The following is a 17,456-nucleotide window of genomic DNA, read 5'->3' on the forward strand; positions in this document are numbered from 1 at the left end:
GGCTTTTTTGGGAAAAAATAAAAATTGAGTGATTTCTGCCTATTTCTCATGAAATGTGGGAATCATATTTCCATGGGAATACAACTTTTTCGTCTCTTTCTTTTGAAAACTCCAACCAAATAAGAGGCATCTCATTACTTTTCCGTTGACCACACTTTTCCTCCTGCTTTTTCCGCGAACCAAACGAGCCCTTAATTATTACCGTTACTGACTGCGAGGACCCACCTTTTGTAAGCCAGACATCTTCTGAAAGCAATGGTAAACTGATAATAGAAAGAAAACTGGATTTCAAGATTTTCGGTTGAAAATTTTACTTAAAACCATAATTACGTAAAGGTAACAGGACAAATCAAGTGTCACTGATTAAAAAATAATAATAATAATTAAGTATCTTGTTTTTTGGAAACTTTGTTTTCATTTAACTTTCCAGCTTTTTGCTGAAGCAATCCAGCATCCCTGTCGAAATGCTTGTTCTACAGTCCATAATTCAAGTATTTTTGACATCTGTTGTCAAACTATTGTATCAAATTTACCAGAGGAATGTTAGCACTTGGATGAAGCTGGGTTCGACCCAGCGCTTTCCCGGGACGAGTGCCAAAGCGGGCTTCATGCCCCATGCACGGCAACTGGTGGTTCGAAACTGAAACTTGAAACTTGAAAGGGGCTTTAATGCAGGAAGCGCTATTCTTCGGAGAATAGGGCGAGTTGGTTTTCTTAGTTTTGCTTCACCCAAGATCCTGCCCTGGCCATCCCCTGGGAAATTTAAAAAAAAAAAAAAAGGAGTCCTTGCACTGACCGCTTCAGAGTTCAGAATCCACTTGGGCCTAATCCAAATATGGACAATTCCTATTATTTTTCTATCGAAATTCTTATCTTTTGACAAAATTCTTTCCCTGCTCCCGTTCCATTGGATGGCCGTATGCTTCTGTAGGAAGCCCATCCAAGGGATCCACATGTTCCCTTGGATGGGCATCCAATTTAATCTTTGCGAATCTGGAATAGCGATTCGGGGAACTGTTTACAGAAAAATAAAAGCACGTAAAAAAAGGGGTTTATTTGCCAAAAACAGTAACTAAAAGTGTATTGAAAAAAGATCATATCTGTGAAAGTGAGTTCCGACGCATGAAACTATTCATCATGTGCGATAACCATCCAAAGTTTTCCTCGTTGGAACATACACAGTGAATTGTTAATGTCAAGAACACCTGCTTCTACAAGGCGAAGCAGATTTTGCAGCCATTTTTTTTCTTTTCTTTAAATGAAATGTGCGATGAAGTTGCTATGAACCTATAGAAACATGAGATCAGCCATGCGATGGGCCTGATGGTAAGAGATCCAAGGTTCTGCTGTACCCTATGGCATGCACCAATTTGCAAGAACATGAGGATCGATCCTCGTCCCAATGCAAATTGATTGAAATTGAATGCTCGTGTCAGTTCATAGCCTGAATCCACTTTAATGGACGACTCACTCGCTGTAGATGCTGGAAGAAAGCAGAGCTAAACTGGCGGTGATTGGACGCAAACTAGCTGTATCACTACCTTTCCAGCCAGAAATGTAAGCCAATGAGTCCAGTTAATGTCCTAACTGGCCCAAAAACGCAGCGAGAGAGAGAGAGAGAGAGAGAGAGAGAGAGAGAGAGAGAGGGGAAGGCATCTTCGAAGCTAACTAACGAAGCGCCCGTACTCCTTTTGCGCGCACAAAACGTGCATGGTGAAAAATTTGTTCCCCCCATCACTCGCACCTTAACCTTGCATGCATCTTTACCAGGAGACACGTGTCCATCTTTCCTTGTTTTATTGGAAGAAGTACTTTTGATAAACCGCTGGTAAAGCACACCAGAACCATAGTCCCTTCAACCGTATAAACTGCTCCCGCGAAACCCCATCTTTCCAAATGGAAAGGGAACAGAGTACGGCCCTCCAAGCACAAAGCCATGAGATTCCTAAGCCTAAACTGTTTCTGCTGCTGCCTTAAAGCATAAAAGCGTTTTTCTCTGCTGAAGGACGACCAGTGGCCAGAGTCTAAGAGACCCTCCTCCTCCTCCTTCCCCATTGGCTGCCGCAGAGGCCTCGTCTCCGCTCATCCAATGCCTCGCCGCCCGAGGGATCACGATCGCGTCGCCGGGCCATCCCTGGAGCCCAGCCTGATGGAGTTTGTGGATTCGGTGCTAGATGGCTGTGGTGATGACTGCACCGAGCCAGTGGTCATGGAGATGGGTGAGATGAGGTACAAGTCCAAGAACCTCGAGGCAGAGAGGAGGAGGAGGACCAAGCTAAATAACAAGCTCTTCTCCCTCAGAGCTCTGGTCCCCAAGATTACCAAGGTAATGACGCCCTTCGCGTTTAAATCGGAAGCAGTTGCTGATAACTCTCAGTCCACAGACAAAACCATAACCCATCATACCTTGTCCTCATCACTTCAGTTCGACTATTAATCCTCGTTTGCTCACCTTTTTCTCCTGTCTATCGTTATCTTTAATGTCGTTGCAAGCTTTTCCAAACCCTAAATTTGCGTGTCTATTGATGGATATACAGATTTCTGAAAGGCTGCCTGAAGCAACATAGATAGCTCTGGTGATCAAACTTTTTTAGTTACTGGTCGGCCAAGTTCAAGTCAAGTCTTTGATTTCCTATGACTTCTGGACAAATTTCAAATGCACAAAATCACTCTTTGAAATGGAGTAGCGATTATAAAGCTGGAATTTTAGTATCTAAAATCTTGCACCTGTGCTGCACATGTAAAGAATAAATGGTTATGATCTATCGATCGAAATCAAAGATAATTTCTCTTTATTCCTCTTGTTCACCTTGGTTTTGCTTTTTTGTATGTGAGATATTTTCCTAGATAAATGTGAGATTTTATTTCTTCTGTCATCCCTATCCCATCTAAATGGACTACTATAATAAGTCTGGGCCTTTTCTTTTTCTTGGAATTCCCCCATGTTTTTCATTAGTCGGATACTTTTTATCTTTTTTTTATTATTATTTTTCCAGGAACTCTCTCAATTACCCTACTAGTTACAATCTTTTCTCACATGCCATCCTACGAGACTGTAGAACGAATGGCCAACATACAGATGGTCGTTTCATAGATATCAGAAACCTCTAGTAATTTGTTCATATATGGTGAAATCGAGGGGGTTATTTCTCAAAAAGTCTAGGGGAGACTTACTTGTAGGGAGTTCAACTCCAAAAGAGTCAAATTCTATTTGGAGAATCATGATGCAAAGGATTGAAGATAATAAACAGGGTAAATTTTTTGGGAATAGATGATGGCAGTGTGTTAATTTTCCTAATCCTGAAGTGATGTCTCTCTAAGGAGTCGGGACTAGCATGGACAGTCCTTCTGAGTGTTTGAATAAGTTCATTGGATATGTTTAGTCAAAATACAATCAGCCTAACGGAGTGTAGTATGGAGTACATCTGTTTAGGTCTTCAACTGATACAAATAATATAGTGTTTCAGATGAGCAAGGAGTCAACCCTCACTGATGCAATGGATTACATCAAACATCTCCAGAAGCAAGTATATGACCTGAAAGTGGAGCTCTCAAAGACTCCTGACGAGGAGGTTGAGAAGCAAGGGAGTGAATCAAGCACTGAAACCATAGCTCCGCCCATGACCATCCAGTGCCAGGTACATTGATCTCTTGTTTTCTGATTTCATCTGAGATCATCCTAATGAATTCCATTGTTGGTGGTCACAGAGAAAGGTCGAGTTGAGCCCTATAGGGAAAAATAAGTACCATGTTATGATCATCAGTGAGAACAAACACGTTGGGTTCGCCAAACTGTTGGAAGCCATCAGCAACTTTGGCGTGGAAGTGACTAACATTAACTCCACAACTTTCTCTGGTTTTTCTCGCAGTGTATTCAGCCTTGATGTGAGAATTTTACTCCATTTGTAAGCCTTGCTCTTAGCTAATAGATTTTTTGCGATGAAATTGTTGGGAATAATTTTGTGGTTTTCTCATATAGGTGAAAGATGATGGAGAGATTCTTGTGACCGAGTTAAGGAAGCTTCTGTTAGCAATTGTTGGAGCTGCAGACACTTAAGACGGCCATTGATGATGAATGCCTATAAGTTATACCACAATGACCTTGCAATTCATGTTGCTTTTTAGAAAAGATTTCTAAATATTCACTTTATAGCAGATGTCCATTGGAACAGCTTCATTCTCTTGCTTTATAAAATTCTAACAAGAGATGAACAGTTAATGGTTAACTAGGGATTATGAATTATTCAAGTTTCAAAGGGCTAAGACAACAATCTATGGACTAAATTTGGTCTTCAAATGTTATTTTCTGCTTTATTTCTGGTTTCAAGGATCCTTTTAAACTCTGTTAAAAAAATCTGTTTCTCAAATATGAGCAGATCAGTCTTTTGGTTCACATATGCATGACTTTGAGTCAACAAATTCTGTCAGTATTATATGCATGACTTGCTTCACCATATGAGAATTCTGCATATATATTCAGTCAGTACATAGAACATATTTACTCATCTAAATCATAGACTAAAGGCACTTTCAAGCACAACCATTACTAATGTGTGACCCAACCTGAGGCCTGTCATTTAAATCATAGTCTCTCTCTCTCTCTCTCTCTCTCTCTCTCTCTTCTTCTCCCTCTCTTCTTCTCCCTCTGTTTCTAATTGATGGATTGAACTGTGCCGGTAACAGATCGGTCCGGTTCAGTACGTCCCGATCCATAAGCAGCCATATTTTTGTTAACCATTCGGAAGACAAAATTAAGCAACTAATCACAGAGGAACAAGCCCCTCATCCATAAGCACTTTCCGATCTATGATCATTGGATGTTAGCATTAACAAAAATTAACAAGTCATAGCAAGGCAGTTAAAAAAAACTCCATATTTTAGGAGAAACTCTCAAAAATCATGCCTGGGTTCACAGAGAATGACTGTGTTTTGAGCTCTCTAGAAGCAATGAGCCCTCTTCTTTTAGTTAACATAAAAGGACAACAACCACTTCTATTATAAAAACAAGCATGGACATAATATTTTGTATGACATGTACAGTGTTCAATTTTATTCCTTATCTTAACTAAATAGAGTGTTCTAGTGCTAGGTCATACATAATTCTGAATTTCTAACCGTACTAAGAGGGTTGCTGCACAGAAATGAAAAGAACAAGATCTCCCTTGCAAAATACCATGTGGAAAATTCCATGAACTTCTCTGTTTCAATACACAAAATAACATATTCTTCAGTCCATTTTGTACCAGAGGGAGAATACGGATACAGTATCAAAAGACATTTCATCAAGTTTTATAGAAAATTATGAAGTGAATATGAAACCCTCACACAATTTAGGCTCCTGCTATTCCTTTCAATTTGATGTTTGTACTACTAATTAAGGATTGGTCTGCTCAATAGAGGAACCCTTGGTGCACACCAAAGATAGACCTGAAAGTTAAATTCTAAACCCAGTCAAGCTTTTACTTCTCTGTTAATAACAAAGACTAAGTTATGACTTTCTAACACCCTAGGACAGTTTGAACCCAGAAAATCACCAATTTTATTCCTTCATCACCTTGTCTCTCTTTTCATGGTCATCTGTTTCCAGTTTACATCAATAATGTGTTTCTTGGAAAAAGTTTGCTTAAGTATAAATAGATAAACTTGCTAAGAAGGTGCTCTACATGGTCACGTGAACAAGAATCTTGTTCTTCAGGCCTTCATGGTTGCTCCATTGGACTTCCACTACTACAACTAGTATATATTATGGCTCCTCAATCTTGTTGGAAATATATCGAGTTGCTCCTTATCACGATGCAATTCTTCAACTTCAAAATAAGCACCTGTCATCATAGTCACCATAACGAGTATGTGCACTGCATGATACTTGTTTGAGGTCGAAAATAGGATTAAGTGGATAAAGCAACAATAAACTTGATGATTTAAAGATAGGATTTTTTATCAGATTAAGCAACAATAATCTTGATTATTAAAGTTTGCTGGAATCTAAAACGATACATGGTGCATCCATTTCTAGGAAACAACTGACTCTTCAGCTTTTTATTCTTTGGCAATATCAGTGGAACCAGCAAACAACCCGCTAGATGTCTATATAATCGCATATTTTAAGCTATTCCTCGAAAAGAAGGTAACCAGCAAACAACCCGCTAGATGTCTATATAATCGCAAACAACCCGTCTCTCTAAGCAAGGCAAAGGCAACTGCCCGTATAGACCACCGAAAATATATCGGTATTAAGAAAGAAGGTAAACAGCATGAATGCTTGACCAACCAAATCAAGAAACTACTAAAAAATCCAACAAAAGAGAGATTAAAAAAAAAAAGGAAGAAGAAGAAGAAGATTTTCCAGTAATGAAGAAATCGCAGCAGTTAGCAAGTGAGTCACCTTCAAAGTGAGACTGTTTCGGACCAAGGATCATAACATTGAAGTAGCGCAGGTTGTCTTCAGACGGAGAGGCACCGATCCCAGGAGCTGAAAGAAAAGATGGCAATCCATCATCCAAAACCTAACTTTAATCTAAAATCGATCAGGAAAACCCTAGTACCCCGAAAAGGAATTCAGCCATAAGATTTCCCAGAAAACCTAAAGATATTTTACACCCATCTCAATTGACCAAGAAGATAAGCAAGAAATCAAGAAAAAAAGGAAAGCAAGATTAGAAGAAGAGGAGTACAGGTACATATCTGGTTCGCTGAGCAGCTGCTGCGTTTCCTGTGAGTTCACGGGGTCAAGAATTAGATATCAGAGAGCAGAGGAGCGCAGGGAAAGGAGAGAAGGTGAGATCCCCTCGTATCGCGAGGCCAACGCTCTTCCGCCCAAGATCTTAGAAATCCGGACGTAAGGACGTAAGAGAAAAGATGGGAAAGGGAATTGGATTGGGCAAGGAGGAGTACCTTGATAACTCTTCGAGGTAGATTGCTGCTGATTGCTGCTCGCCATTCGTCCGAGATTGGGGTTAGGGTTTACTCATCTTCCGTTATAGCTTCTGACAAACGGAGGGGAGGAAAGGTTGAAGAGGAAGAAAGACATGGTGTATGAAAATAGAAAGACATGGTGTATGAAAATAGCATGGTGCATCGCATGCTCGGGAGTTCTGGTCTCCTACTCTCCTGGGGGGAAAAAAAAAGTGATGTTTGACACTTGTCGCAAGGAGAGTTTTGAACTCTCCTTTAATATATTTTATAAATGTGAGACAATATTTTTTAATATATAAAAATATTTTAAATTTACATATTACAATTGTAACTTATGACAGACAATGACATAAAGATACTGATTAAAATTCAAAGAATTAGAGTTATGAATTAGAATTTCTATTACATTTTTCAAAGTCGTGTCTAGAAACATTCTAGGACACAACATAATGCTTATTTGAAGATATCTAAAACTTGAATTTTTCTGGCTAAATGACAATAAAAAGCCTCTAATATTTTAAGGGGATGGAGAGGAGTATGCCAAGGGATGAAAATATGTTCTACTAGTAGTTCAATTGAGGGATATATATGTTTTAAATCCTGTCTTTATAGGTACCATGTTCAATTCCAAATAAATCAAGAGACCAAAAACATAAATTAAGAGCATTTTAGGAGCTTTGTGCATATAAACTCTTTATAATTTTAGGATAAAACAATCAACTTATTTCAAACTATTAAAGATTTGATTGCCCATTAGTGAATATTCCATAAATGTAAAATCTAATTAGAATCTACAGAACTACAATGACTTGGAATTCAAGGATATCTTTTCACGCGCCAATATGCAAAATTGAAGGATTGAAAGGTTTATACACAAAATAAAGTGAATTCAAAAAATCCTATTTTAAATATTTGCTTTAAATTTCTTTTCCTTTTGTTTTATTATGACAGTCATAATAGGAGCTTTAAGCATCGAGCACAGGAGAAGAAGAGCATAAAAGATGGAAAATGGAGGAAAACAAGTAAGGTCTTTGAAAAGTGATCCCAGTTGAATGGGCATCAATTTCCTCATGTTTCTAGTATAATCAAAATGAGGATTTAGTAGGAATAAAGTCTAACTTCCCGTGATCAAAGAAATTTGGAGTAGTTTACAGACCAAAAGAGAAGCAAATCATGTCATAAAGCCTTTACAAGGTGTAGAGTGATGGGTTATTGATGATAATTGCTCAGGAATTTGTTAATGTTTGTAAACAAGTCCTGTGGTAGAAAGATATCAAATGCCAGCAATATTGAATCGCCATTAATGATAAACGTTTGATGTCTAAAATCATTAACATCATACTACCAGGAACTCTCTCTCTCACACGCACATACATATGAGAGTTGCTGTTACAAAAAGTGGTAACAATCGCTGCTTATCACAGCATTCATCCTGATCCCCTAAATTTAATTCTCCTCTGACAAATATTCATCCACATAAATTTTCAAACGGATGTGATACTCATACGTCCATTTTGACCGTTAAATTTTAACCAAGAACTATATCAAGAAACATCAGCAAAGCCTGTAAGAATTTATCTTACTAAATACGCAACTTCAAACTCATGACAGCCCTAAATTTTTCCACCAAGTTTGCATACCACGCTAAAGATACTTCCCAATCTAAAAATAGTACATATGACAACTCGTAGAAATTAAACAGAGCTGAACCTTGATTCATCACTTTTTAACTTAAAATCACTTTGTAAAGCAGCCAGACCATGCTTCCAATCACTAGTTCAGACAGTGACACTAATGATTTCCAAACAAATCGCAAATAGGATCGTGCAGCCACAGTCAAACTAAAATTAACTAAAGAAATAAGAATGAAAACTAGAAACTTAGAATTTCACAGGCACACTAATTGCAGCATCACCATCCTTATGTATGGGCAAGGCTCCAGAATGGTCGGAGTCACTGAAAGAAATTATTAATCAGAGATTAGAACACTAAATATCGCCAATTTCAACTAGCTTACACAAAGTTCATAATATTATTAACTTAAATAATAAAATATATTGTCAAATTTAAAAAGAGACGATAAACCACCTCTGCATCCTCTGCTCCACCAGCCTTTCCAGTACCCTCCCTCGCATCTTCTGCTGTAGCCAGAGAATGACACCACTAATCAGGGCAAAGATCTTGATAAAAAATTCCTAATAACAATAATAATAATAACAGCAGCAGCAGCTTAAACAACTTAAAGTCTGGGTTCAATGAGCTAGAAAATGTCAGAAAGCGATCAGACTAAAATTCCAGATATAGAAGGAAAGATGGAGTCTTGCATTTTGTAAGAAGAAATAATTTTGATGCCGTTGCCTCAACCAAAAGAAAAAAAGAAGAAATAAATTTTGGCATGCTTTGAACAAAAGCCAATCAAGGGAGCACATCACAACAATTAAGAAGGCTAGATTAGAAATACGGGAACCAGAAAACTTTCTACAATATCAAAAGTCATTGCCACTAAAACTTGCATTTTACAACAAAAAGTTTTGTAATCATTTCTAGGTAAATATTATCACTCTCCTAAACAAATATAAGCACATTTGACATGAAAATCCACCTACAGAAAGGAAAATACTCCCTCTAAAGACCTCATGACAGATGCGAAATCTTTTGGAATGCTACGTTTTTTGTGAGAAAAACTTCCATACCTTATGCAATCATATTTGATCATAATCGTCAAAAAACAGTCAGAAGAAGGTACCGCCTTCCTACTCAATTCAAAAACACAGCTGGAATGGGAGGTGACAACTGACCCAAAAGTCGTTCGTTCAGTTCTGGTCCATTGCAAAGTCGGGCCAAAGAGGTCTCACAATTTAAAAGAAATGGAAGGATGCATTATTATGTTTATTTATTACTTCTCAATTCATGAAGCCATGTTCTCTGACTTGTTTTTCTATTTCTGTAATAAGGAAATCAGCTGTGCAACATATAGTCCCTGCAGCTTTGTGACTCAAAAGTGAATCCACACCATTCGCTAGCATCATAACTGGCCTAATTAATTAATTTGTGTATCCAAAATAGAATAGATGAAAAATACGGAAAATTTTAAGGGGTAACATCGAAGCCACTGTGAACAGAACAATAAAAGAAAGGTTTTGGTTGTTTAGACCTCAGAGTCTCTAAAAAAAATCACCAAAATCCTATGCAGCATATTGACATCCAACCATGATATTTAAAAATTTAACCAAATAACTTACAAAAGAAAAGTTTATCTAGAACAATAAAGGAAAACAGAACTATCCTGAAGCTTATGCATAGTTTTTAACCTGAGATGCCACAGCAACAAGCAACCATAACCATAATGTCCCACAACAAGATAGAATACTAAAATAATGTCTTCATTGTACTCATTGAAAAACAAAGGACCTGCTGGAAGCACAACCCCCACAATAGAATTGCTATTACCTCCATCCTCTGGAATGTCAGTGGTCCACAGGGTGAGATTATCCCTCAAAAGTTGCATAATCAATGTGCTGTCTTTGTAAGACTCCTCACTTAGTGAATCAAGCTCAGAGATGGCCTCATCAAAAGCTAGCTTGGCAAGGTGGCAGGCTCTGGAATGCAAGTTAAGGTAACATCAATCTGTAGTACTAGTAGGATATACAACATGCATAGTATTTCACTTCTGTTAAGTAACCAATACCTTTCAGGTGAGTTCATAATCTCATAATAAAAGACAGAGAAATTCAATGCTAAACCCAGTCGAATTGGATGTGTGGGAGACAGATCTGCCTCAGCTGTACGGGTAGCCGCCTGTAGAAATTAAGAATCAGCACACAAACAGGTCGCTACTTTTTGGTGAAGATTAGTAATTGTAATACAAAACATATGCTGGCATCCATTTATAGAGCAAAAAAAGATATATTAATTAAAAATTCTAGCCATAGATCTGGATTTACCAAACAGTGTGCTAATCCAAGCATGACGATAAAAAAATTAATCAACTAGAACTACTCCATAATTATTTGCTATTAAAATTTCAAAAAGAATTATGGATAAAAAACTTGAAAAACAAAACAGCACAAAGCATTTCTAACAAACTTATTTTGGGTTAGATTATACAGCTGTAATAGCTCTATGAAGAGATGCATTCCATTCAGAACCTGTTCCCCAAATAAAGAATGTCAATAGTGGATAGATGCCACATCAATGCCCTCCAAGAATTTTACTTCGATTTATGCATATCAGAAACCTTAGCAGATTAGGCACTGTTGTAACCCTTAGATATGGTGCTTGAGATATTCAGTTAGAGGAAAACTGCATCATAATCTTGTGTTCTAAACAACCCCGTTAAGGACCATCTGTTCTAAAATGAGTTAAAACATGACAACAGAAACCTTTTTTGGCATGTAAATATTAACAACCAACAAAGCAATTTCTAAAACAACTTTTAACCATTAATTTGTTTTGTCTCGACCTTCAATTAGCATTTAAGTCGAGTTCTTGCTTAGTGACAGCATGAATATGCCTTCCATTTAGTAATACATTGTTAAAATTTAGCTCTTCGTGGAAATTTTCCCAAGAATTCAACTTTGATAGACTTGCATTAGTGTCATATATAGAGAAAAACAGATCAATATATAGACAATCTTAATCAAAACTTCCTCAAGATAACCAATAAGCAGCACAGACCTTTTTACAATAACGATGCTCCAATTAGAGATAAGGAAAAAAAAATCTAGTTTCTTTATCCAAAAATAGCAAATATTGACCTATTAAACTTTATACGACTTGGTTTTTAAAATGCCCCAAGAACCTTTGAAAAATCATGGGAAAAAAATAATCAAGAATACCCCAAATTCTAAATGCTGGCTCATGTTTTTCAAAACAATCTATTCAATAATCTTGAGCAGGATATCAAATAAATGTAGAGAAATATATATTCAGATTCTGTCTGAGATGGTCTTGCTTTTGACGCTAGCCCATAGTGACAAATTAATCCCTATGAAAAGATAAGTAACAGAGGTTGGACCTAGATGATAATAAAACCCTTGTCAGGTTAGAGCCAACAAGGTGAACATAAAAATAGGATTGGTTAACAAATCTCGGTGATCATTCTACCATACATAAATAATCACTCTTTAAGATGATCAGTTCATAAGTCCTTACAAAATAAATAGCAAGAACAAAATAATAAAGCACGGTCTTACAAACTTATATGGGCATTGAGTCAAGTTACTATATAACTATAAAGTGCTAGACTCATCATAATTATAAACAACTAATGGCATTACAAGCTCAATCTGAATTTTAATAACTGACTCAAGTTCCGATAAACAGGCTCCAACTGTTCTCACCATAAATCAAATAATCCAATACCTCTGGATTTTAAACTAGTTCTCACAACAGGTAACTTAAAAGAAAAAAAATTCAAGAATAATCTCATTACACCACTTCATTGTTACTAACTTAATCTCAGAACTATTGTAATTATGTCACACTCATGCAAAAATATAATTGCAGTAAAACCAATAGATGCCGACTACAAGCTATATCAAGTTATCAACAATTAGAGAAAAAGTGATTATTCGTACATAAACTTGACTGGACACCATATAAAATAATAATACTTTCTTACGCCAATGAGGGGCGTCCAATGAAGTATTCTAATCTATTATTCTATATTCACCACATTAATGCCAGTGCAACATGTCCATCTACTATGAATTTGTGGAAAATAGTCAACTATTATCTTATAAGAAGTATAAAACTACTTCCAATTAAATTTATCAAAAGCAACCCGAGAAATTTTTACTTTATTTTACTACTAACGGAAATAGTCATCACCTCTAGACAAGGCATCCACACAAAGAAACATGATTTAACAACAATTTATCACTATATAGCTCTACTGAAACTCCTTCTAGATACCTACCCATAGGGAGGAACATCCACATACATACATATTATACATAACACATACATATACACATACATATTATACATACATAGATACATACATACATGTGTGTATATACATATCCTTTAAAAGAGTGCCTCTTTTACACGCCTTTTGGAAAGAATCGTTAAATCAAGTACTCGTTTAGACGAAGAAAGTACGACTGCTTTAAAAGTTGTAAATGCACTTGTTTAGAGTATCTGCATACTTGTTCGAACACATGGCCCACTTTGTAACAATTGCAACTTACTTAGGCAAGACAAAAAAGGAGAAGTGATAGAGCTCTATGACAAGTAGTCAATACGGGTTTGAAGTTAATTATATCATATAAGACACGATACGGGTTTGATATAGATCTTTAACCTGATAGGCCTTGTGGGACTGCTCTGCAGCCTCTCTCCTTTCAGTGCCAGTCTTGAACTCAGCCATGTAACGATAGTAGTCTCCCTTCCTGCAGGAAGACCAAAAAAGAACTCGACACTCCAGAACCCCAAAAGATCCACCAGAATCCCAGCACAGGGCTGTCAGATCTGACTCACATCTTGTAGTAAAACACGGAGGACTCCCCAGAAGAGGACGAAGGGATGAGATGCTCGTCAATCACGGTCATGACGTCGATGCAGATGTTGGAGAGCTCCGACTCCACCTTCTGGCGGTACTCTTGGATCCTCTTCACGTGCTGTTCGTTACCCTTGGCCTCCTCCTTCTGCTCGATGGAGGAGAGGATCCTCCACGACGCCCTCCTCGCCCCGATCACATTCTTGTACCCCACGGAGAGCAGGTTCCTCTCCTCCACGGTCATATCCACGTCAAGCTTCGCCACCTTCTTCATCGATTCCACCATCTCTGCACCAAAGCAAAGCGCCAAAACCCTAATTCCAAGCCCGATTGGAGGATCGAAACCCAAGTGTTTCGCGATCCGGGGAACGGGGCCGAAACCCTACCGTCGTATCGCTCAGCCTGCTCGGCGAGCTTGGCGACATAGACGTAGTTCTCACGCTCCCTCTGCGACGCCATCGGAGATCCGATCCGACTTTCCCTCCTCTTGTCCTCCTCCTCTTCGCGGCCTTGCCTCTGTTTCCCTTGGCTTCGGGCGATTGACAGCAAAAGCGGTCAAAAAAAAAAAAAAAAAAGAGGGCCGGGGGGGGGGGGGGGGGTGGGGTGTGGAGGGCTTACCAAACGTTATAGTATTGAGAGGTTGTGTGATAAGCATTTCCGACCGTAGGATCATAAATATACAGTGTGGAGGCGTGGAGCCAGGATGGATTTATTTTATATATATATTAGGAAATTAAATGACGATAAGACTTGTGCAGGGGGGATGCGCTCGATGACTTCAGGCCTTAGAATTCTTCCTTGGTGGGGTATGCCCAGCTGGAGTTAGGGGATCCAAAAGTTCGGGTCAAGAAAACCTATTATTTCTAAATATAAATGTTATCGATCTAGATTTCGATTTGATAGAGTTTGACTGAGGAACAAAACATCCATTACTAGATCTAAGGGATTTGCACTGAGATATGGTGTTGCAATCGAGTTGAATAATTATTATAACGTTAAGTTTTTAACAAGGAAGGTGTGACATCTCATGTCCAAGATGAGATTGGCCCTATCATGTTAACATGAGACCGACCAGATCTACGTACTAAATACGGATAGTGCTAACCAGGATCGAATTTGTGCTGGACTCTGAATAGAGATCTCAAGTTTAGAAGGTTTGTGTATGATGATTGTGAGTATCAATATGGGAGATTCATGTTAAGACCCGAACCTAATGATTATCTAATATGTCATGGCATTACAGCCCATCATAAAAAATTGTGGAAGTATGATAGATTATGGAACAAAAATTATATAAGGCGGGCACTATAATAGATCGTAAGAAGTGGGATTCATTTTTTGTCATATTTTTTCTTAGGCGCATCTTAAAGAGAAAATCTAAAAGTCAAATAAAGATAGAACTTCTCCTACTAACAAAATCTGTCAATTCTATAACTTAAAAAAAAAAAAAAATCGCACACTAATAGAGACTGTCGCATCCTTTTTTCTTCTTGTCAAGTAATACACACTCATCGGCTTCTTGATGCATAGATTAAGCTTCTTCGATACACACATAGCAGCAATTCAATACATACCTCCAAATAAATCAATACATAATATGGTATTCACTAGTATAATAGTATATAGCTAGTTAATATATACCTAGTAATATAGTTATCCAACATTCTAATATATATATGTAGATAAATCGATACACACTTTTCATAATATAATGTACACCAGTACACATTATATAATTAAGTAATATACACTCGTCGGCTTCTTGATACATACTATAAGCTTTTTTGATACACACTCAGCAGCAACCTAAGACATTTCTTTAGGTAAATCTGCGCATAGTTTTTAGAACATGGTATTCACTAGTACACATTACACGGTCAAGTAATACATATTTAGTAAAATAGTCATCCAATATTTCAATACATACCTTTAGATAAATTGATACACAACTTCTAGAAGGAAGGAAGAAAGAGACTCTGAAGGAGAAGGAAGACCTCATAGATAAGAGAGAGAGCTTGATAAGAAAGAGGATAGAAGAAGAGGCTCAATAAGGAAGAAAGAGAATAAAGATAGTTTTTCTCTTATCCCCGTTTAACTTTTGGATTTTCTCTTTAAGATAGATGCAAGCAGAAGTGTGTCAAAAAAAAAAAAAATCCATCCTATATTTTCTTCTATAATGCCCGCCCTATATAATTTTTGTTCTAGATTATGCATATCAAAATCCAGATCAATAATTACTTCAATCTATATGCATTAATAAGAAACTAAGTTTTTTTTCCCCCCCTTAAAAGCCATCTTGATAGTTGGCCAATACCAAGAAATCTAAATTTAAATCAACTGATGTAGAAGGACAAACAGATTTGGAAAAAGCTGAGATATTCCGAGATCAATTGATATTGAGCTGAGATCTGCTAATGCCTCAAACTTTTAAAGCACTGGTTTTAGTTTCTGGCATGGTTTTTCACTGCCAGATTTATGCGACAATGAGCCAGGGTGGGAAATAAGGCCATGTGAAGTCAAAACATCAGCCACTTTTGTCCGTGATAAAGATGAAAATGAGGTCATGATTGTGCTCCAAAAGTGCATTGTCTGGCATGGCAGGGAATACTACAAAAACATAATTCAACCATCTGTCGAGACAGATCCGCAGACCATGGCATGAATTATGTCCAACATTCATAATTCAGCAAACTTTTCGGACAGATCAGTTGCTCCGTCCAATGTCCGTGAAGAAGCCCAAACAGAACTAGATTGTTCGAAATCGTTTAAGCCTTCGTATATACTATAAAGCAATCATTCATACTTAATGCAAACATATATAACAAATTTTAAAGGAATTTATTGATTTATTTTTATAGTTTTGATTGGAATAGAATAGCTTTCCTTTGGTCACTCCATTCAAATTCACATGTACTTCTATTGTCAAAAAACCATTATTGTTTTGACCGAAAGGTTAGATCTTGAGGCTTGAAATAACCTACCATAGCTTGAGAGTTGTGATCATGCTGTCCAAACTGCACCAGCTGGCGTCTTTAAGTGAGGATTTTATCCTACTGAAACATAACAATATACAAAGGTTAAACCACGGCTGAGTGCAATAATGTATCAAAAACATAATATCAATTGGTAATCAAAACACGAATCTAACATCAAACACATCAAGGACGTGCAAAACTTATAAGAGGTATAAAAAGGTAGGAACGAATTGGGTGGTCAGGGATGGACCACAGACAATCTTCAAATCTCGAGAGAATGCTATCTGCACTGCCGGCTCGAGCCTTAGGCGACCGAGGCGGTCGCCTAAGGCCCCCGGCCCAGGGAAGGCCCCCACCCAGTCTTTTTTTTTTTTTTATTCCAGGGACCAGGGGCAAGCCGGCAAGGGCAGCAGGGGCCAGGGCTATCAGGATGACAGGATTCAGGCTATGAGGCTATCTGGCTTAGCTATGGGCTATGGAGGGAGTCGGCAGCGGGTTTGGGCGGCGGCGACGCGACGGGCGACGGACGACGGGCGACAAGCAACGGGCAAGTGGCAAGTGGCAACGCAACGGCTTTTTTCTCCCTGGCTCCTCCCTTCTCTCTGACAGTCCGACTCTCCCCCCATTGGGCCCCTTCTCTGCCTTTTTAATGCCGGAACCTTCTCCGGTTCTCGGCACTCGGCATTCGGCACTCGGCAAAACCCTCTCCAGCTCTCCTCGCCGACGTCGCCGTACTGCGCTCCGAGCTCCGTCCTCCGACTCCGACTCCGAGCTCCGGTCCACTGTGCGTCCGTGCAGAGTCCCGTGAGGCCGTGACTCCCGTCCTCTCCTCGGCGTCCAGCGTCCTCACCGACTCCGAGACTCCGAGTCGCCATCCTCGGCTCCTCCGAGTCTCTGACTGTCCGACATCCGACTCCACGCCTCCGCGGCGACCGAGGGCCGAGGCGGTGAGGCCTCCCATCCTCTTCTTGCCGACGTCGCCGACTCGCCGTCCTCGGCCTCCCGTGAGGCTGTGACCGGCGCCGGCGGTGACCCCGTCCTCTCCTCATCTCCTCTGCCGCTCC

At 38.7% G+C, this 17,456-nt stretch overlaps 2 protein-coding genes and 1 long non-coding RNA gene across 5 annotated transcripts; 1 reads left to right on the plus strand and 2 right to left on the minus strand.

The window, feature by feature from the left end:
* The first annotated feature begins 1,952 nt into the window (after window positions 1-1,952).
* LOC103723067 (transcription factor UDT1) lies at window positions 1,953-4,197 on the plus strand. The gene is made up of 4 exons (XM_088722512.2): window positions 1,953-2,326; window positions 3,468-3,638; window positions 3,709-3,885; window positions 3,980-4,197. The coding sequence occupies exons 1-4, from the start codon at window positions 2,090-2,092 to the stop codon at window positions 4,055-4,057; spliced, it is 663 nt and encodes a 220-aa protein (XP_088578638.1). The 5' UTR covers window positions 1,953-2,089; the 3' UTR covers window positions 4,058-4,197.
* Window positions 4,198-5,602: 1,405 nt separating this feature from the next.
* LOC103723058 (uncharacterized) lies at window positions 5,603-7,051 on the minus strand. Of its 2 annotated transcripts, none has more exons than XR_606569.6 (4): window positions 6,895-7,051; window positions 6,675-6,712; window positions 6,386-6,472; window positions 5,603-5,822 (listed from the first exon to the last, which is right to left on the minus strand). It is a non-coding gene; the product is annotated as an uncharacterized LOC103723058 (long non-coding RNA). The 2 variants fall into 2 exon arrangements; XR_606570.6 differs by having other exon boundaries at window positions 6,675-6,823; window positions 6,895-7,035.
* A 1,554-nt stretch (window positions 7,052-8,605) lies between these two features.
* LOC103723057 (14-3-3-like protein D) lies at window positions 8,606-13,997 on the minus strand. Of its 2 annotated transcripts, none has more exons than XM_008813853.6 (7): window positions 13,804-13,997; window positions 13,399-13,705; window positions 13,223-13,310; window positions 10,604-10,713; window positions 10,366-10,514; window positions 9,004-9,053; window positions 8,606-8,871 (listed from the first exon to the last, which is right to left on the minus strand). In XM_008813853.6, the coding sequence occupies exons 1-7, from the start codon at window positions 13,874-13,876 to the stop codon at window positions 8,869-8,871; spliced, it is 780 nt and encodes a 259-aa protein (XP_008812075.1). In that variant the 5' UTR covers window positions 13,877-13,997; the 3' UTR covers window positions 8,606-8,868. The 2 variants fall into 2 exon arrangements, with proteins under 2 accessions (XP_008812075.1, XP_008812074.1); XM_008813852.6 differs by having other exon boundaries at window positions 9,004-9,056; window positions 13,804-13,996.
* Between the last annotated feature and the right edge of the window lie 3,459 nt (window positions 13,998-17,456).

This window comes from Phoenix dactylifera, chromosome 5 (assembly GCF_051530095.1).
Source record: "Phoenix dactylifera cultivar Ajwa chromosome 5, Ajwa_hap1_PhDact_Kaust_v1.1, whole genome shotgun sequence".
Taxonomy (NCBI): Eukaryota; Viridiplantae; Streptophyta; class Magnoliopsida; order Arecales; family Arecaceae; genus Phoenix; species Phoenix dactylifera.

What these genes read in the sequence shown, in the direction of transcription:
- LOC103723057 (XM_008813852.6), bottom strand. Translation starts at nt 13,876, where the DNA reads ATGGCGTCGCAGAGGGAGCGTGAGAACTACGTCTATGTCGCCAAGCTC. An exon ending in GCAGGCTGAGCGATACGACG is followed by an intron (nt 13,706 to 13,803) that starts GTAGGGTTTCGG and finishes GCTTTGGTGCAG; the next exon opens with AGATGGTGGAATCGATGAAG. An exon ending in ATTATGAACTCACCTGAAAG is followed by an intron (nt 10,515 to 10,603) that starts GTATTGGTTACT and finishes CTTGCATTCCAG; the next exon opens with AGCCTGCCACCTTGCCAAGC.
- LOC103723067 (XM_088722512.2), top strand. Translation starts at nt 2,090, where the DNA reads ATGCCTCGCCGCCCGAGGGATCACGATCGCGTCGCCGGGCCATCCCTG. An exon ending in TGGTCCCCAAGATTACCAAG is followed by an intron (nt 2,327 to 3,467) that starts GTAATGACGCCC and finishes ATAGTGTTTCAG; the next exon opens with ATGAGCAAGGAGTCAACCCT. An exon ending in GCAGTGTATTCAGCCTTGAT is followed by an intron (nt 3,886 to 3,979) that starts GTGAGAATTTTA and finishes TTTCTCATATAG; the next exon opens with GTGAAAGATGATGGAGAGAT.